The 21,738-nt window shown below is 36.7% G+C and overlaps 1 protein-coding gene across 5 annotated transcripts in view; it reads right to left on the bottom strand.

The window, feature by feature from the left end:
* MCTP2 (multiple C2 and transmembrane domain containing 2) overlaps positions 1–21,738 on the bottom strand; it is a 243,719-nt gene that overhangs the window by 11,708 nt on the left and 210,273 nt on the right. For 4 of the 5 annotated variants that reach the window (XM_024767708.1, XM_024767710.1, XM_024767709.1 and 1 more), the window contains one exon: positions 9,496–9,605. In XM_024767708.1, the coding sequence (XP_024623476.1) occupies positions 9,496–9,605 (110 nt within the window). Of the gene's footprint in view, positions 1–7,429; positions 8,119–9,495; positions 9,606–21,738 lie in introns of those variants that run through there. The other variant, XM_024767711.1, reaches the window with a different exon arrangement.

The following is a 21,738-nucleotide window of genomic DNA, read 5'->3' as shown; positions in this document are numbered from 1 at the left end:
TATATATACACACACACACACATACTGAGAAAACGTCTGGAGGATATACTCCAAACTGTGAATGATAGCTCAATATGATGGGGGGAGAGGGAAAGAAAGAGGGAAGATGGAGCTACAGAGAATAATGGGAAGCTTTCTGTTTGATTACTTTTATCATGGATGTATATCACATAATCAAAATAAATAAAAATATAAAATCAATAAATTAAAACTGAAATAAACAAGTAAAAACAAATACCAATCTGTGTGCCCTATTTCTGTTTTCGTTGTTGTTGTTGTTGCTTTTTAAAGCAGCGACATAGTAAGTGTCAGATCCTGGATGCCAATCCACAGGTAGGTAGCAATGAACCCATCTCTTTTCCATTAGGTGAGCCTAAGCAATGTACTCTACTTCTCTGTGCTTTAATTTTCCCACCTGTAAAGTGGGAATAATGACTTTCTACTTTATAGAGATGCTGAGGGGATTCAATGAATTAATAAATGTAAACCCCTTAAAAACAATATCTGGCACATAGTAATTATTCAGTAAGTGTTACTTAGCCTCATTTTTCTTGTTGTTATTGCACAAAAGTGACATAAATATGAAAAAAGCTAATTATATCAGGTAGCGTTTTGAAGATAATAAAAACTATGGAAAATGCATGGAACTACTTTTTATAAAGAAATATACATCATGGCTCCTTTTCTAAAAATAGCAAACCTGCCTTTAAAAAAAGTTAAATAATAGCTAAATAATTTTTAATACCTTGAAAAAAAAGAAAAAGCCACCATTAGGCTGACTTAAAAATAAGAAAACATCAGAGTATAAAATATATTGCAAGAATTCTGGAGATTACCAACCTCCAAAGTCAATTTCACTCTAATAATTTCTGCCAAATATTGAAATTTTGAACTCCTGCATCTGTTACCTGCATGGGGGGGGCAGAAGATAAAGCCTAGGTCCTCCACAAAGGAAGATTCAAGTAGAAGAACACTGCATAAAACTTACATTTTCAGGGTAAGGATGAATTGAGAGAGACAGACAGAAAGACAGAGACAAAAAAGGAAGAAAGGAAGGGAGGGACAAATCCACCATATATAAGTGGATGCAAAGAACTCTCTTGTGTGTCACGATGCTAGTGCCAGGATTTATCATGAGTTTATGCTACCAGTATACTCCGAAAAGCCTCAGCAAAAAATTTAATTAAAAAAAGAGATCCCAGGTTGAGTCACCCCAAAGTGACTCGAGCAATAATCCTCTCTAAGGAAATGCACTATCAACTCAGATATCTGAGTATGCCTCATACACACACAAATCCAAGGAATATGAGTTCATAATTAAAACTGCAAAATATAAAAGGACACACAGCATCATGAGTAAGAGCCAGCAGAAGTTAACAGCAAAATCCCAAACAAAAGTCTTCAAATACGGAAAGCAAACACAATGTGTTAAATAATAATGTTTAATAATTTAAAAGTCAAAAAACAGAGGCTTAAAAATATAGTCAAGGAAGAGATGATGAAAATGACCAAGAAGATTTGAAAACAAAGCAAGGAGAACTTTAAAAAGATATGCAGTGATTAAAGTTAAGACCCCCAGGGCTTCCCTGGTGGCACAGTGGTTGAGAGTCCACCTGCCAACGCAGGAGACACCGGTTCGTGCCCTGGTCTGGGAAGATCCCACATGCCATGGAGCGGCTGGGCCCGTGAGCCATGGCCGCTGAGCCTGCGCGTCCGGAGCCTGTGCTCTGCAACGGGAGAGGCCACAGCAGTGAGAGGCCCGCGAATCGCAAACAAACAAACAAACAAATAAACAAAAAGTTAAGACCCCCATGCATGGATTAAACTGGATTTTAAATATCAGAGGAAATAAGGTTGTGAAAGATAGTCCAAAGAAAGTACTTAGAAGGCATCACAAAGAGCAAAAGGATAGAAGATGTCAAAGAGAAGAGACATGGAACATAGATTAATTGACTGAATTGACTGGGAAGATGATAATAGTAACAATTAATATTAGACTGTGGTAATAAGCCATGCTGTAAACTCTAGGGTAACAACAACGACAACAGCAACAAAATGGCAAAAGGGTGCTTATATATAGAGGAAAATAGAAGAAAATTACAGAAAATAATGAAAAAAAAAACAAATAACAGAGCAAGGGTAAAAAAGACACAATAAAAACCACAGATTTAAATCTAAGGATATCAGTAACCACATTAAATTTGCATGCACTGCATGCTGCAAGTAAAAGACAGTGACTCTCAGAAACAAGAGAGATATCTAAAACATAAACAGGTTGAAAGAAAGTGAGAGAAAACTTGTACTATGAAGAAAGCACCAAAAGGAAGATGGTATAGCCATATCATTAGTTAAACAAGACATTAAGGCCGATTTTTAAAATTGGTCACTTTCTATTGATTAATGATCCAATTAAACAGGAAAATAAAACAATTTTAACATGTACAAACCAAATAACATAACTTCAGAATATAGAGAGCAAAACCTGATCAACCTACAGAGTAGACAAATCCATGACCCCAATGGAAGGTTTTAACACACATCTTTAATACAAGAAGAACCAAAAATAAAGACCAGTATGAGTATAAAAGATTTGAACACCATCAACAAATTAATCAATGAATGTATATAAAATAATACACTCAATAACCTTCTTTTCAAAAATTTATAAAAGTTGACCATTTGTTAGAAATTAAGCAATATACTTCTTGGCAAGGAAGAAATAAAAATAGAAATTAGAAAAAAGTTTTTACTAAATGTGAATTGATAATGAGTATCAGTGCCTAAATGTTTGGCATGGAGTTAAGCATTTAGGAAACTTTAGCACTTTAAATGCTTACGTTAGGAAAACAGAAAGATTGAAAATAAATGATCTAGTTATCCATCTTAAAGAGTTAGAATAAGAATAATAAATTAATCTGAAAGAAAGTAGAAGGAAGAAAGTATTAAAAATAAAAGTAGTAATTAATGGAAAAGGAAACAGGCAACAGGGAAGATTAACAAAGGCAAATGATGGTTCTTGCTAAAGACTAACGATTGATAAGTGACTGTCAAGAAGAAAGAAGGGAAAACACAATTTTGAGCATAAAAAAGTGAACAATGCTACAGATTCTACTGTCATCAAAGATAGTAAGAGGATTTTATAAACAACTTCATGTCAAAAGTAGAAAATTTAAATGAAATGGAAAAACTCTTAGAAAATGACAACTTACAGAAACAGATATGAGAAGAAATAGAATAGCTGAACAGATCTCTATATATACTACAGAAGCTGAATATTTAATTAAAATCTTCCCTGAAAGAAAACTCCAGGCCCAGATACTTCACTAGAAAATTATATAAAATCTTAAAGGAAGTAATTACAACAGGCTTACACAGACTCTTCCAGATAATGGTAAAGAGAGAACACTGCCCACCTATTGTATGAGTCTAGAATAACCTTCACACTATAAAGAATTTTCAAGAACAGAAAACTATATATCAAATCTCACTGATGGTCACAGCTGCAAAAATCCTAGGCAAAAAAATTGTAAATAAAATCCCAGCATATATAAAGAGATTGGATAGCATGATGAAGCTGAGTTTATTCCAGAAATGTAAGATTGGTTTAATATTTGAAAATCAATCATAATAATATACCACATTAACAAAAATGGGAGAAAACAAAAACAACCATAAGGTTATCTCAATGAATGCAGAAAAATGTTTAACAAAACTCAACCTACATTCACGATAAAAACTCTCAGCAAACTAGGAATAAAAGGGAAATTCCTTAAGCTAATAAAGCACCTTTACAAAAACCTACAGAAAACAACATTCTTAAGGGTAAAATGTTGAAAGCTTTCTCTCTGAGATCGTGTATGAGAAAGGAATGTTCACCAACACCAATTCTGTTCAACACTGTACTGGAGCTACTAGCCAGTACAATAAAGCAAGAAAACAAAGTAAAATGTATAAGGACTGAAAAATAAGAAAGAAAAAAAAAATTATTCCTAGATGATATGTTTATGTAATACAACAACCAGAATAATAATTTTCATATAAAAATTAAGATAATTAAGTTTATCAAGGTTGATAGATTCAAAGTCAATGTAGGAATATTAATTTCACTTTTATATCCCAGTAACAGACAGGTAGAGATGAAATCTGAAAAAAAAGATACCCTTTAAAATAGCATGAAACCGGGCTTCCCTGGTGGCGCAGTGGTTGAGAGTCCGCCTGCCGATGCAGGGGACACGGATTCGTGCCCCGGTCCAGGAAGATCCCACATGCCGCAGAGCAGCTGGGCCCGTGAGCCATGGCCGCTGAGCCTGCACGTCCGGAGCCTGTGCTCCGCAACGGGAGAGGCCACAACAGTGAGAGGCCCGCGTAACGCAAAAACAAACAAAAATAGCATGAAACCAATCAAATACTTCAGACTATATCTCACAAAAATGTGTCAAATTTTTATACATAAAACTCTCAAATACTGAGGTAAATTAACGATGATCTAAGTAGATGAAGGAATATATTACATTCATATGTCAGAAAACATAAATTTTAACAAGATGTCATTTTTTTCCCAATTAATGCAATCCTTATAAAGATCTCAATGATCGTCTGCTTGTGTGCATGGTGTGTCACATGTGTTTATGTGTTGGATGCTAAAAGTGGAGATATGTACCAGACACATTCGTAGACACACTGTCAGATTAGCCCTCCCAACAGCCAAGTCAGTTAAGTCATGTATTTTTCTCTTGGCAACCCACAGTTTTAATGGTAAAATGTTTAAATGTTTCACAGTTTTTAAAAAATTTAAGACACAGAGGAAGAAGGTCAAAGCAATTTACCAAAAATAATACTCATAATAGTTAATATTTTTATGTGATTACTAAAGGCCATCCACTGGTTTAAACTCTTTATAGGCACAAATTCATCCAGGAATGTTATGAAGTAGCAATTATTATTATGCCCATTCTACAGATGAGAACTTGAGTCAGAAAAGGTAATAACTGGCCCCAATCACTTACTCCAGTATAAGTGGCAGAACTGGGATCTGAATCCAGAGAGTTGTAGACATTTCAGAAAATGTAAGATGGCACATTTTACTCATTTAATCCACTGAATATTCCTGCTTGTAAGACTGAGGACTTAGTTCAAAGATACTGGCACTAACACTCAAAAACTTACTAGACCATCACTCCAGTTACCATGGAGTATCTTGTCTTTCATAGAATGCCCAAGATTGAAGAACTCTGATAAATCAAAGCTTTCCGTCTCAGAATTAAACAATTTGTTAAATATTTTCATAGAAATCCCCAGACTTCCTGACTTGGCAGCTCCCTAAATTCTAAATAGGGAATCCCTGACTCAAACCTTTCAATGAATGAAAAAATCCAAGGAATCTCCATTCATTCATTCAACTCTTCAGGTTCACTAACACATCCTAAGAATGTCTTTGACAAAATTTCAAAACAAAACCCAGAAATTACTGTGATCACATCCAGTAAGGTGGGTAAAACTCCATCCTAGAGTTTCTCTCCCAACTGGGTGCCCCACTAGTTGACCTTTGTGTCAATGAAGTCATTATTTTCCTCATTTCCTAGGCATGGAAAAATGAAGTCCTCTGACTCTTCTACCCATGGAAACAGAAACGAGGGTCATAAAATCCTGTAGACCATTCTTTCCTGATTTACCCACATGATGCTTTCCTTCATACATGCATGGTTTTCACCCCAGTCTGTGAACTCTCTCCTCACAACTGGCCTCCTGTCCTCACCTTGGTCTTTCTGCCTTCATTCTCTGCCCCTTAAACATGTAACTTTAGATAAAATATAAGATCCATCAATCTATCATTCCCCACGTGCTCACCATCATTCAAACTTCACTTATCCTGCTTTCTCATCTTCGTTGCTTAATATTTCATAATATTACTTCAAAGAAGTTCTTCTTCCTAGGAGTGTGCCTTCTAAGCCTTACTCTGGAACATTTGCAGGGATGACTCCCCTGTCCTAGGTCTACCTTAATTTCATTACCTCCTCTGTGGAGATTTCCCTCACCACTCAAGGACACAAGTGTTGGAGCCACCACTCTATCGTAACAGGACATACAAGATACCTCAGTATTCTGACCGACCCTGTCTGCTGCCTGGGATAATATAAATGTCACATGTTAAGCAAATGTTAGCCTGATGCATGCATACATTTGAAACCTGTATACAATGAAAGAAGGTAATTAGAGAATGTAGAGAAAAGAAAATACCGTTCACTCCATGTAAATGCAAAATCATCAGGGTCTTTGCTGTCAGGAGCAGGGAAGCCTTGCTCTGAGAGATTTATGTAAGTCTATTTATTTGTTAGCTGCCAAAAGTTGGGGTAAAAGTTTTTCCTGGTCCTTATGCGCTGAATTACAATGGAATTCCAACAGAGTTACACATGACGTTGTTCTTGAATGCCCAGTGGGAACTTTAAGGTCACTGTAGTAATGAATGGCCAAAGAATTAATAGGAGTTGAGCCTCATGTGCCTTCCTGTGTTGCAGCTGGGTAGAATAGTGCTCTGTTCATGGCTGAAAATACATCTCAGACGTGGCCACCACAGCTGTGTTGGGCACAGCCGCCGTCAAAAGCACTGTGGAGTTGGCGGCCTGTTTAAATCACTCTGACCTCTTCTCATCAGACACAGTTCCTTGACCATTATCAACTGCACAACAGCTACATTTGTCTATTAACAGACATTCAAACATGGAGATACTTTTACCAAAGGACATGGCCTTCTTGCCTCAGTCTTGCCCCCACTCCACATCCTCTTATCTTCTTTGCTGCCAGTACCTCCCTCACTCAATTTTTTTCATTTGCTTTTCCATCTACTCAAGGCCCTGCATGACCAGCCGCATCTCCAGGCTCTGCCACGTCCATCCCCAGTGGCACAGACATACTGACACCCCTCCATCTCCCTGTATCTAGCACAGTCTTGGGCTTTGAGCCTCTGCACAAAGGTGCCCACCTACTGAAGCCCCCATTCATCAACTCTGTGCCCAGCTAGCTCTTCTCATTCTCAGAGATGCTGATAAGTTGTTGCTTTTTCAGAACTTTCCTTTGTTTCTCTCTCTCTCCTACAACCTTCCTGGGATGTGGGACCTCCCCCCACATCCTACCTAACCTCTACCTAGTATCAATGCTATTCTAATTGTCTTATTAGTGTTCTCCCTCGTTGGAAAATAGATTCCTAGAGAGAGGGAAGTGGCGAGTGGCAAGATGGGGGTGGGGGTTTAAAAGGTACAAACTACTCTGTATAAAATAAATAAGCTACAGGAATATATTGTACAACACAGGGAGTATACCCAATATTTTATAATAACTTTAAATGGAATATAATCTATAAAAATTTACTATCTTGCACACCTGAAACTAATATACTATTGTAATCAACTATACCACAACAAAAAAATGAATTAAAACTAAAGTATTATTTATTTTAAAAAACACACAAAGAAAGAGAATAGATCCCCAGAGGATAATGACATTATAGTGTAAAGTGAGGAGGGGAAGTTCAAACCGAAGATCCATGGCTTACTCGTTGTGTGATCTGGGCTTCATATTTAATCATTCTGTACTTCAGTTTCTTCATCTGTAAAATGGGGATACTAACAATCCTTACTCTGTAGGGTTGTTGGAATCATTTAATCCAATTCCTTTAAGTAACTCCTTAAAGAAGTTGCTATGTAAAGGGCTTAGAACAGTATCTGGCTGGCACATGACATTAGTTGATGTTTCTATACCGCGGGCCTCTCACTGTTGTGGCCTCTCCTGTTGCGGAGTACGGGCTCCGGACGCGCGGGCTCCGCGGCCACAGCTCATGGGCCCAGCCACTCCACGGCATGTGGGATCTTCCAGGACCGGGGCATGAACCCGTGTCCCCTGCATCGTCAGGCAGACTCTCAACCACTGCGCCACCAGGGAAGCCCACATTTCTCATTCTTAAACAAAGCCAGTGCCTGAAACTCAAACACTGATAGTTGAATGCGTGAATGAAGAATTATAAATGCTCTCTTCATCATTTCACTAATTTTCTACTGTCACTTATGTTTCTGCTAAGCAATTTTGAGGGTACATTCAGGAATCATGTTTCAATTTATATGAAACCTAGAGAAATAAAGCAGATAAATATCAATATACATGACCAAAGCCCCCTACTGCTCTTTAATTTTTCTTGACATTGTTCGTGGGAATAACAATGTGTAAGTTCAGTAAAAACTCACTACATTTGAAGATGACTTTGAACCTGTTTTTTTTAAGCAAAAGAAACATGTTTGCTATGCCAACAATAAATGGACACTCAAGGGCAATTTCATGAAATACGGGATGGAGGAATAGCATCAGTAACCACAGAAAGTTCCGTATTAGCTGTTTATATTTCCTGATGTTAATCACCACTTATTGATTTCCCTGCATTTGATAGACAAAATTTCACTTGGCTTTTAGCACTATTTTTAGTCTCTTCTTTACCCATGTAATTTCTAAATATTATGTTCTTTACTTAAAGAAACTAGAATGGCCAATAAAATAAGAAACAGTATTAATTAATCTTTAGAAAGAACAACATGGCTGACACAACTCTGGATTTAAAGGGGGAACAAACATCTACAATTCAAAAGAAAGAAAAAACCTGCTCTGTTCATTGGTATCATATGAAGACCAAGTTATGCAGAGTTCACAATGTATAAAACAAAATAAATAAAAAAATAAAAACATGAATCACAGAGAGTTTTTGTCAGTTGAGACTCCATTAGAGAATTTAGCCTTTATGCCCTAATGTAGGTGGATGGCAAGCTATGGGTTGGAGCTGAGTCAAATCTAGCCTGACATCTGTTTTTATAAATAAAGGTTTATTGGAATACATATCACATCCATTCATTTACATATTAACTATCTGCTTTTACACTTAAACAAGGGAGCTGAGTAGCTGTGACACAAACCATATAGCTCAAAGCTGAAAACATTTACTCTTGGTTCCTTTATGGAGAAAGTTTGTTGACCCCTGTCCTAAGCTGTCCATGTATGTGGTGAATTAACTTTACATCTTTGCATCTGCAATGTTACTAGTTAGGTACCATTCTTTGGAGAACAGAGAAAAAACTTTCACTCAAGGCACTTACTGTATTCTGCGATTCAGATGAAAAAGCCTCCTTTAAAGCATATTTGCTTCCTTTTTTATTTCTGTATAGGACAATCTATTTTTTAATCTATAGCTTATCGCTTAAACCAGAATATTTTTGAGAATGAATAGAGACACTATTAATAATTATGCTGGGACAACTGGTGTAAATTGAGCCATACAGCCACCCTGTGAAATTGACAAGCCCAAAGAACACACCAACCAAAGTTAAAAGGCCCAGACTGTTGCTTTTGTTTTTTCTTTGTTTTTGCATTTTCTGATCCTATCCTTCCTAAGACTCTCCACCCTCGTTTGTCCTAGTGGATGGCAGTTTCACTTCACAACAACACAAATGTAGAACTTACTTTTTAATTCTTTCTCCAAAAGAAGCTATCTCCTCCAAGATGTTTTGAACAGTTGAGACAATATCCTGTACCATATAGATTCTTTCAATTAAGCCCTTTTTCTCAGATTCCTAAGAAACATAAAAGATTTAACTCAGTTACTTCATTTTTATTGGTCTGCTATAGAAATTATTATGCCATATTATCATAGCGTGGTTATTATCAACAGAGTGACTTCAGAGATAAATTTACGTTTTTCACAACTTATTTATTGACTCCCCCAGGTCCCTGCCTACTCGTGAGGTGTGACCGCTTGTAGTGCGCAAGCATGTCGCTACCTCAATATCATGAGCTGATAAAGGGGAGCCCCACAGACAACAGAACTTCATTTCCCTGTGGAGGTGCTGCTTCTCTCAGAGAATTCTGCAATCCTTTCCATTGGCTGACCCTGATTTCTTCTGTCTTCACAAGGCTAGCTTACTTACCCTTCTCTCATTAGTCCTTCAGAAAGGTTTCCAGCAGGTAACAATAAGGCATGTTGGATATCCAGATTTTGTATATGGAATTCAGCTTTCTAAGAATATTACCCTTACTTCGCTTATAGAAAACCTAAAATGTGTTTTACCATGTTAGGTAGCTAATGTTTATAAAAATAATTTAGAAATTACTCCCATATTGGAGAAAAGAGGATTCCCTGAAGAGTGGCATTTTCATGCTATTTCTTATATTCTGATACCATATCCTAGCTCCCTTATGAACTCTACTGTAACTGGGATTTAGTTAGTGTCTTCTTAGCTCAGGCCTGGCTGGGTCACTGTAGCTGTCACATCTAACATATAGTACCTAAAACCTCAAATAAATCTAACAAAACATTTCTTTTCTACCTAAAATTTTACTTGGGTTAGAATTGTACTAAATTATTGAGCAAATATCTTCTAAATTTAAGAGACCATTTCTATAATAATCTTCTTTGCAGCAAAAGAAAAAAAAATTCATTCTCATCTTGTATTCTCTGTCCCATCAAACTGGACCCATGGATGGAAGAAGGAAAACACACCACCCCATACTGATTGCAGTGACTGGTAAAAGCACCAGTATGGCTGAAATGTCAAAGAGCACAAATTTCCCTTCTTGCATCTGCCCTTGTTTATGGAGCTACTGGCAGAAACAGAGCAAAGAGAGGGGCTGAGATTAGAATATACCATTGCTACCCCCTTTTGAGTAAGGGTGCTGGGCTGGTTTGAATAACTTCTTACCTTCTGTTCTGTACCCATTTATGCCACCATTCTGTACAGGAGAGGTCATACTCATTGCTTCCTCTTGCAAAGTCAAACTCACAAGACATTTTTACTTTTTCACTCAATTTTAAATTTCTTCTTTCCCTTATTCTCTTACTGACTCTAATTCTTCAAGTCGTTCGCATCAAAAATTGGATAGACTGTCAGAGTGACTTAATTCATCTTCAGCAATCCACCAACATCTATTAATGGGCACAATGGTGAAAACCCATCTCTGTCTGTCACAGAAGCATTCATGTTTATAAAGGAGGATTTGAAAGCACCAGGGAATTTGACCCAAAGGGCAAAAGTGGCTTCCTCTTCTCAACAGTGTAGAGTTTAGGTCAAAACAATTTCTTGGAAAATGACTCAAATTTCCATGTGGCTCAATTTCATAAAAATTCCCTATCTTAGTTGACTGATTTTTTTTTTCCCCCTATGGAACAGCCAAACGTGGAGGTTCTGGTTGTGAAGAAAAGCCTGAGTTAGTACACCAAAATAAAAAATGATTCTCACAATGTTCTTTTACTTTTTAATGAATTTGATGTTTTAGTTTGAATATTCAATATTTAAAGACTAGGCCAAAGAATTCCACTGTATCTAGGGTACCAGCATAATTTATGAACCGTATCTGTACACTTTTAAGAGTGAAAGCAATCAGAATTATAAATTTTTGAAATATTTATCAACTGACAACTTGGTTTATTAGTAGATTTATAAAGTTATTTCATTTAATTTTCATAATATTGTTTCAAAATAAAAAAATATATTTTACATACATTAGAACAAAAGAGATGTGCTTATATTATCTGAATTTTAAAATGATACATGAAGAATGATTATCCATGCTACATATTCATATATTTAATTTGTTTCCTAGTTATATCTGTTCATAGTCCCATGCTAAGATTACTTTTCCAAAAAGTGTACTTCTTTAATGTCATCTTTTCACTTATAATATTTCATAAAATTGTTCTTACTTATCTTCAGAATTGCACTTAATGGTCATTAAATTGACACCTTTAATTGACTCTACTGTAGGCCATAATTTTAATTACAAAAAGACTCTCTCTCCAGGCACTGAAGTACCTTGAAAACTCACAACAAAAATGTGATACATGAAGAAAATTCTCAATTCTATATTTTAAATATTGAAATCTGTATATATTTCTGTCCAAATAATTTCAAAGTCATGATATCTTGTATCCATTCATATGAACTTTCTCTGTCAATCTTTTTTCAAGATAAAACTTTAAATAAATTGTCTCTATGATTCTCCACAAAATTTATGCTGAAAAATTAAAGGCTTCTCAATTTCCTTCCATTCCTGGGTAGAATTTATATTTATCCTATTAAAAATCAAAATTTTTTTTTATCCCACAAATTGAGATAATCCAAAGTGTAACTTCAGAACTTAAACACTGAATCGTGCAAAAATAGGTCAACTATTTGACCTCACAGTTTGCTTTGTGCTGAATATCCCTTTCTTTTGTAAAGAAAAAAAATTAAATATCTTTTATGCCAGTTCTTGTAAAATTCACTTCCATTTACTAAAGGCTTCCAAAGATGAAGTTACTTAGCATTTTCAGTCATCAAAAATTTTGATTAAAAATATTCCAACTGGGCTTCCCTGGTGGCGCAGTGGTTGAGAGTCCGCCTGCCGATGCAGGGGACGCGGGTTTGTGCCCCGGTGCGGGAGGATCCCACAGGCCGCGGAGCGGCTGGGCCCGTGGGCCTTGGCCGCTGGGCCTGCGCGTCCGGATCCTGTGCTCCACAATGGGAGAGGCCACGGCAGTGAGAGGCCTGCGTACCAAAAAAAAAAAAAAAAAAAAAATTCCAACTGATACGACCAAAATGCAACAAACATTTAAAAGATTTCTTTTTTTCACAAAGAGTTCAATAGCTTTGGGGAATGTTTAAGTTGACTGAGAGTTCTTCAAAGGTTTCAAACATTCTTAAAATCAGATTGATGGATGGACGACTGGCAGCAAAAACAAAGTGCACACTGCCATGCTGAAAGTATATTTTTATATCCGAACATATCTCTGCCATGAAAACTGCTGTTGCTATCCCAACTCTGTATACATAAAATATTTATAAATGTGGACACTACAGCTTCTAATTCAATTGGTGGTGCATAATCACTTGTCTGTATGCGATCATGGATAGTCAGGGCACCATGATCTATCAATTGTACATTTCTGCTTCAAAGATCCCTTCAATTTATATGAATATCTTATTAGCCATGATGCTGTGTTTCATCGAAATCTGCATTCACATTATCACTACAAAATTAAATAACCCTCAATGCTAAATGTTTAAACTAAATTTACAATAGCATTCCTGCTGTCAGAGATTTCATTGTTTGTAAAATTAACTTGCAAAAGCTTTATTTTGATTCCATAGTGGATGAAAAAAATCATAATTTCAAGTCATCATGGTGGCGTATTGGAAAAGTTTCCTATTAGCAATAATCATGCCTCATTGATTGAGGCATTGTATGAGTACAACAATTTCAGAATTAACTTATTCGATATTCTGTTTGAATCATTTGACGGCATGCTAATAAGACTGGTATCATTTGACTCTTCACAAGGTTTTTAATATATTGATGCAATTGAAGTCAACACATTAATACCTTCCTTGCCCTTTTTCATACATGCATAATTAAACCTTGGAATGGAAGATGAGATAAATGTGGAAGAACAGTCATTTGATCTAAAAGAAAAGTCATGCTGCACAGAGAGATTTGTAAACACATCTTTCGGGCTGTGTAAATTAACATCATGTTTCCAGAAATAGTCTTCTAAAAGTGACTATTGACAGCTGAAGGCTCTTCAGCAGGTTTGTAACTTAAGTTTACATGTTTCAGTGATGTGATCATGGTCCCAGTGGTAGACAGTAAATGTGAACAGACATTCATCAGTTAGTCTGTCAACAATTATCTTGAGAAATGGATTGTCAGTACTTGATTATTCATTAAACATGTACTCTTTATTATTATTATTTACTCACCGAAAAAGCATTATCAAACAGTAAGAAGTAAGAAGATTCCAGGCTCCCAACTCCAGCAGAATGACCTAAAGATCCAACTTATACTCCTGGCCTTCGTGAAATCTTTCCTAGGGATGCCAGTCCACACCAACTACAGTCTTGTTCTTTCAATTTGCATCACACCTCTACTCTTTTCATCATTCTAGTAGCAAATGTTCTTTTCACTCTCTACACTGCAAACTTTACCTTTTAAAACATATACTATTGATTTCATGGGTCTTTAATTATATCTGCCAGTATACCAATGGACATGTTATATGTCTTTGATATTAGCATTTCCATTAATAGGAAACCAAGGTACAAAGAGGTTAAGTGATGTGTCTATGTCCACATTTGTCCATGTTCACATATATGTGGCAGAGAATTCCAGTCCAGGACTATTAAGCCCAAAGGAAGAGTGGACATTTCACAAGGTACACGTTCAGCTCACACTTGTTCTTTTTGTCATTTGCTTCTTTAGTGTCTATGGATCTCTGTTCTCTAGACTCACTATATAATACATGATTTGTAGATATTTCATTCAGTTACATATTTCTATCGACTGTTCATTTCTAGTATTATTTGCCCAGTTTTCATGAGAATGTATGTTAAATTACACTTTTTGAAAATATTTGGGGAAAAACATTTCTTTCCATTCTTACTTATTTTTTAACTTTTCTTGCTAAACATTTTAGCAAACTTTATGTATAATTTGCATAAAATACATACCATAATTTACATTATAACAAAATGCATTCATTCTTACCTAGGAGCTGGAGTAGCCAGGGTTTACAACAGATGCAAAGTTAGGGGGAAAAAAACAAAAAACAAAAAAAACTTAAGATGTACCAACTCCACAGGCCTGCATATTTTATTAATCACAGGCTATGGAGTCAGAGGGAAGTGAGTTCAACATGGGTCTTGTTATCTACGAGCTTTGTGATCATGTCAAGTTCCTACTGGGTTCTGAGTCACAATTCTGCTATCTGGAAAAGGGAGATCATAATCCTGACCCTGACTGGAGTATTTGGAGAATTAAATATTGTATCATATGCAAATCATTTGGTACACTCCAGGTGCTTCATAAACATAAGTCCTTGCCCTTCAAGAATGCGAAGAGACAAAAGAACAAATAACCTTTTGTCTAGTTTAAAGAATCCTGGGGTTCATTTAAGTTTCAAAAGCAACGATCTTCCAGGACAAGTCTACTCATGTTGCCCTGCGTTGTACGAAAGATCATCTGGCAGTTCTATCTGCATCATGCTGGCTTTATTTACACATTTCAGATTGAACCAGGGAATGTGGTGATAACACAGTTTAGCAAACACAGCATTACATCTGCGGCTGCTACCAAATTGCCTAGGAAGAGTAACAGTGATTCATTCAGAAAAAGGAAACTCTTATCACATGTGCTTATATTTTTCCTTAACATATAAGGCTTCTAATTTATAGAGGGAAATGTGTAATAAAAATAGTGATGGCCACTGGTGTGATTAAACCAATGAACAAGATAATTGTGGCTGAACACGTATTTTTAGATTCCTTCATTTCAGAAAGAATGGATTTTACTTCTCATTACTTGAAAAAAACACCAAGGCATAAGTAAAATTCGCATGATTTAGGGCTACTTTATGAGCAAATAGGTAATAACGTATAACAGAAGAGATGAAAGCATGGAAATTTTCAGATCCAGAATTCAAAGTTCAAAAGGTTCCTTTGCTTTGTTATATATTACAGAGAATGACTGTAAGAATAATAATGTAACTGTAATGATACTTGTACAAAAAATAATGACAAACTCCAAATCTGTAACCTAAAAATGCATATTATTATATGAAATGTATGTAAGATCATCATTTTTTCATTGTCCTTTTGTTTATAAAATGTCAAAAAGAAAAACAACACTGAGTCTTTAGTGGCTAAGTTTTAGAGACAGTTGACTGAAGAACAAATAATGTGCCTGTGTTGTAACATGGTTGTTCTTTAAGAACAAAGCCAATAAATAAATAAATGAATCAGTCATGCAGTGGATTTTTTCTTCTTCAAGGCTTTGTTGGCTTCCCCAATGTCTCCAAAGAGCATAGCACTGTAGGTGCAATAAACTAGCTTCGAGCCTCTGGGAGAGAATTAACACCATCAAAATGAATTTACAGCTAAAAATTCATTATATAATCAGTATGCTACTTTAAATCTTTCCCACATGTTCTGGTTCAGGAAAAAAAATTTCTTATTTCTCTATTAATTACCTAAGCAAAACCAAAGAGCTAGTCCTGAAAATTGACCACGTCAGGAAAGGTTCTTGGGACATGCTTAAAAACTGAGTAGTATTTGTCACAGGATTCCCACAAGGGATTGATGCAAAATTTCTATCTCAGGGTCGTCCCAGTAATGCCAACCACCCAGGGCAAAGATAACGCAAAAATACGACTTTAGACTTTAAATGGGAATCTGTTTGGTCTGTTTCATCCCACTGAATATTAAAAGCCTGCAATTTGAAAACCTGAAGAATTATAAACATCAGAAATAGACTGAGTGGCATTTAGCAGGGGAAAAAAAAAAAAACCTCTCAGCATCTGTCATAACAAAGAACAAAAAGTAATATTTCTGATACATGAGATTAAAAATTGTTCTTTGGGAATCTGGCTTAATGCACTGGGAACTGTCTTTAAGGTTTCTTCCCATGAGCTACATCCTGTGTGCATCAACGGACACACACACACACACACACACACACACACCCCTTCATGGTATGCTATTAAAATGGGGGGAAAAGTCTGCAGTCTTTCAGGAGAATACTTCCTTCTCAAGTAGTATTTTTGCTTTGGGAAATGAATATGAAACAGACTGGATTTTGAACCAGTATCATTTCTAAGTAGTTATAAACTGCTCTAACTATCTGTTCATTACATAGAGCCCTTCCTTCTACACTGACTGGTATTTACCAACATGTTTCTTTGGCCTGCAACAGGATTCTCATCAGGGATCAAATGAGAGGGCTGAAAAAGTAAAAGGAATAAACATCATCATGAGGAAGATGTTGAAGAAAACACTTTTGAAAAATTGGGAACAATTTGGAAAAAAAAATATTTGGAATTAGACCCTGGGAAGATTGATTTCCTTAAAAGTTTCTCTGAGCCAATTGACAGATGCCACGCCATTACAAGGCAAACAGGGCTAATGGTTTTCTATAACTGTCACTACCATAGGTAAACACACAATTAGCTGCAGTTGCTGATTTAGCTGTGCGTGTCCTTTATCTTTCTTTGAGGTGGAGAAATAAGGAGGGTAGAAGATAAAATATTTATCACCTAAGACTCAGCTCAAACATCACCTTTAGCAGTCCTGACTCACCCAGGCACTGCATCGCTAACACCCAACGTAGTATACAAATTCTGATGAAAGTAGCAATCACAGATACAGAGAAAACACTCCATAAAGGTTGTCAATAATAATGCGGAAACATGGACCAATAAATTAATGACATGTTTCCTTCATAACAATGTAACATAGTCCAAAATAAACAGGATTTAGATCAGAAGGGCTGGATTTGAGTCTCGCTACTATCCTGGCTGGGAAATCTCTGATGCATTATTATATTTCTCTTCACCTGGGTTAGTTCATTAGCATATGGGGAAAACAATATCAAATTTAATGGTTTACTTTGAGTACTGAATGAGCTAAAGCATATAAAAACAGCCTGCAAATTGTAAACACTCTACAAATAAGAATAATCTTATAAATCTAATCATTTAAATAATTCTTACTCAAAATGGTCTCATTTTAAATTATTATTTTTGTGTCATTTATTACTTACTTTAAATTACTATATTCCCTTGAGGAAAAAGTGATGTCCCCACCTTTCTATCAATTATTTTGCAAATTATCTATCAATTACCTTGCAAACTCATTAGATAATTGGGACTTAAGGCAAACCACACTGAAACAGAGTGGATTTCAATAGGAAATTCCTCTTGTAGGAATGGTTACTATCCTCAGAAAAATAATGACTTGTGGATAATTGAGATACAATGTCCAATGTATTCTATATTAGCATAATGTAAAAATTTTAGACCACGGCAAGATAAATATCCAGATGTAGTATAGTCTATAACGTCAGAGCACCAGTTAGTGCACATTAGCTAATAAAAGGATGGCTAATCCATCTAATTTATAGTCTGGCACACCATATTTCACAATATTTGGGAGTAACCTACCAAGTATAATCCTTACAGTAGAAATCACAAAGAAAATCCATAAGTACTGGGGCTATTAGTGAACCTGGTAGCAGAATAATGCTTCAAATGTCAGATTAATAACATTTCTGGATTATTTCTGAAGGTAATGAAGCCAAACGTTTTTAAGAATGGAAGTTTGAGTTTTTAAAAGGGATGTGAGCAAATCAATGGTTCAGAGAAAAGACGGCAGGAAATAGGGAAGCCGATCCCTTTTCATGCAAAACATGCATAAACTGATAATTAAGAATTGGCTGGAATCCATTTTAATATTAAAGTCTTGGAAGTAAGATAGTACAGTTGAAATGTTAGCAATTAAATCACTTCATCACTGAATATAATATTAATTCAAATTAAAAGGAGTTACATCGGAACAACCATTTACTTTATTCCCCTGAAAATTATCCATAAGTAGGTCCTCTACAACATGCCCTGTATATAGACTGTATATGCCTTGAAAATATGTGTGTGTATTCAACTATTGTTAACCTTTCAAAGATATTACCTGACTTTTCATTTTCTTAAAAATATTACACCATCTTAAAGTACCATGGCTTAGTCAATAGCTACAAAAAAAAAATCACTGATCAAACTAAACTAATTTGCTTTGTTTCTGACATTCTTAAGAAGGCACAAAGGAATCATAAACAAAACTACTCTCACTACTAAATTGTAAGAAGACTTCCTCCAAGAACGAGTCTTCCCTGGTTGAGATACTATAGATCATCTTCTCTTTCTGGAACAAGAAAACACAGGGCATGAGCTATGCTGGCCCTGAACAACTCAACCAAAGGACTATGAGGTTAATTTACAACAAGAACTCCTAAATATTGATACATAATAAAAATTGATATATACGCCACATCCTTCTCTCTCTAAGAAGGCTCTGCCTGGGTAATGATGAGTGAACTAATCTATTTGTAGGATGAAAATCATTTTTACAACTAAGATTGATGGTTTAAAATATACTTAAATTTTAATAATATCATCCTAATTTGTGAAAAGAGAATAGAGATATAATATTCATTTGCATCCTTTCATTATAAAATGTTCCACCACGTTCCACCATCAATCAACAAAAATGTATCAGACATTTCTTATTTTCTTAAAGGAAAACATCCATATCTGTTTTTCACCCATAACTGACATGAAAGGATGATCCCCACCCCCCCAAACACTGTAAAGCAATTGTGAACTCATTGATAATCTTAAAAGAACAGACGATTCAAGTCCTATTTCTGACAGCTGAGTTAAAAACAAACCAACCCACAATGCAGGCATCACAATGCAGTCTCTTTATGATAGCAATAGGCAGGTTTTTTTTTTTTTTATTACATGCCCGTATGATTCTTTCTTCCTGATGTTACTAGTAAATGCTGAAATATTCTACCTAAGTGATTGTTGGGCTGGAAAAAAGAAAAGAAACTCTAATGCAAGTATTTATACCTTCTGCAATGAAAACAAGATATTATTGCCCTGCATGACCTTTCCTAAATATGAGATACAGCATTTTACACAATAGTTTCTTGGTTCACGCTTCAATTACTGACCTTTACTGTGTAGAAAATTAATGCAATTTTCATTGTAATCCATCTGTACAAATAAGGTCCACATAGAAGAATTCCACATATGGAATCTAATACAGATAGGAAATGTCAGCTGATTGCCGTTGGCTGAACTTAGACGTTATCTGTTTGTTCTGGGGTCCCCAGCAAACTCTACTTGTAACAAGCAATTTCTTGTGTGGAGCCATCAGGTATAAGAAAGAAAAATCTCCTCTCCTCAAAGTTTAGTTTGTACATTTAGTTTCCTAAAAGTCAAAAAACTAGTGACCTGAAAGTTCTACATTGTGACTGAAAGTCCACAAAAAGAAAGGAAGGCAAAACTGTGGAGCCTAATTTGGTTTCTAAAAATGCAGGTCATTTTCCATGGACTTTCAACAATGAGAAGAAGCAAGAGGCTATAGTGATGTCATTTTACAACCATCCCTGTTCCAGACAATAAAAAGATGACAGACCCCAGACCATGTCCTGGCCTGTGCATCAGAGACAGGCAGAATATGGGAATGTGTCCATCTCCCAAGGAAGCTGTGCCAAGGGGCCCCAGCATGCTTTCATCTTCCACAGTCGTCCATGATGGTATTTGGTGGGAAGGGGTGCTGGCAATTAAGGAGTGTCACTTTCAAGATGGATTGTTTGGGTAGAAAGGAGTTCCTCTCCTCTTCTGGTTTGGAAGGAGACGGCTGTGTGTTTATAATCTGTAAACAGTTCATCTCTCACTGGGTGTGTTACAGTTCCCAGAAGCCCATCTGTCATGTCGAACACACAACAGAAGCCAGAAGGGCGCTGTGGGGAAGCCCTTGGAGTCAGCACACTGTGGAGGGCAGTGGCCCAGGGCCTGTGTGCTTGAGGGACCCATCCCAGGCATGGAGGCTGCTCTACATGGAGAAGAAATGATGAAGTGTAATAATATATAGGTGGATGTATGCTCCCGAAGTCTTAAAAGTTGAAAACTGCTCTAGTTTACCCATCTCTTAGAGGAGTGAGAGTGAAGAGACGTGCAAAAAGACTGCAAAGTTTGCCAAAATCCCCTCACAATAGAAGGCGTGTGTTCAGCAGAAGAGGCACAAACAGAAGTCAACATTTCATTTCAGACTTATTCCTCTAGAAGTTTCCACAGAAATATGAAATTGAGGAAGCAAAACAAACATGGCCACGTGGGGCTATTAAAGGCCCTACAAACATACTACAATCAAAGTATCTCAAGAATGGAATGGCCCTGGAGGAGACATGAAGAACCCCAGAGCCAACATCCTCAGTGTGGGATGGGCTGCCACAACTGTTGCGTGGAGGGCTGTGCTTGGATGAACGCAAGAGCTCCCAGGCTCATGCATGTAGATGTTGTAGTTCCAACTCAGTTATCCTTGCCCAGAAAAGCTTGATGCACAGCCCAAATGGCTCTACCTCCACACCCCCAGGCCCCCAGACAGCCCTTGAAGGACCACGATGGAAGGTTAGATGGTGAAAAACACTGGTCTAGACTTTCATAGCTCAGTCTGTTGCCTGACAGTTCATCGACACCACTTTTTCATCCATTGCCTTCTTGTTAGATGTCTCCTTTATCAGATGGGACAAAGCCCCATGGTCACAATTATCTCTCAAGGGTGGATGGCATCCTCCTTCCATGGGGTGGCTCGTTTACACAGACTTGGTCCAAGAGAAAGAAATCTTCTTCACTTCCAAACTTTGGTTAATAAAATTGATAATTATGCCTAATGTAGGTTTAAAATAATTTAATTAATACCTGTGTTTCCTTTGGTTAAACACCCCCTAATGCACATTAGCTTAGCTATGACTATTTTAATGTTCAAGGAGTTACATCACTCAGAAGCCACTCACGTCAATTCATCAAGAAGAAAGTTGCAGGCCTTCCCTGGTGGTGTAGTGGTTAAGAATCCGCCTGCCAGTGCAGGGGATACAGGTTCAATCCCTGGTCCAGGAAGATCCCACATGCCATGGAGCAATGAAGCCGGTGCACCACAACTACAGAGCCTGTGCTCTAGAGCCCGTGAGCCACAACTATTGAAGACCGCCAGCCTAGAGCCCGTGCTCTGCAACAAAGTGTAGCCCCTGCTCGCTGCAACTAGAGAAAGCCCGCGTGCAGCAACTAAGACCCAAAGCAGCCAAAAAATTAATTAATTAATTAAAAAAAAGAAGAAGAAG

Source organism: Neophocaena asiaeorientalis, unplaced genomic scaffold, assembly GCF_003031525.2.
Source record: "Neophocaena asiaeorientalis asiaeorientalis breed wild unplaced genomic scaffold, Neophocaena_asiaeorientalis_V1.1 scaffold297, whole genome shotgun sequence".
Lineage (NCBI taxonomy): Eukaryota > Metazoa > Chordata > Mammalia > Artiodactyla > Phocoenidae > Neophocaena > Neophocaena asiaeorientalis.
The sequence above is the reverse complement of the archived record's forward strand: the minus strand, read 5'-3'. Positions and strand labels throughout refer to the sequence as shown.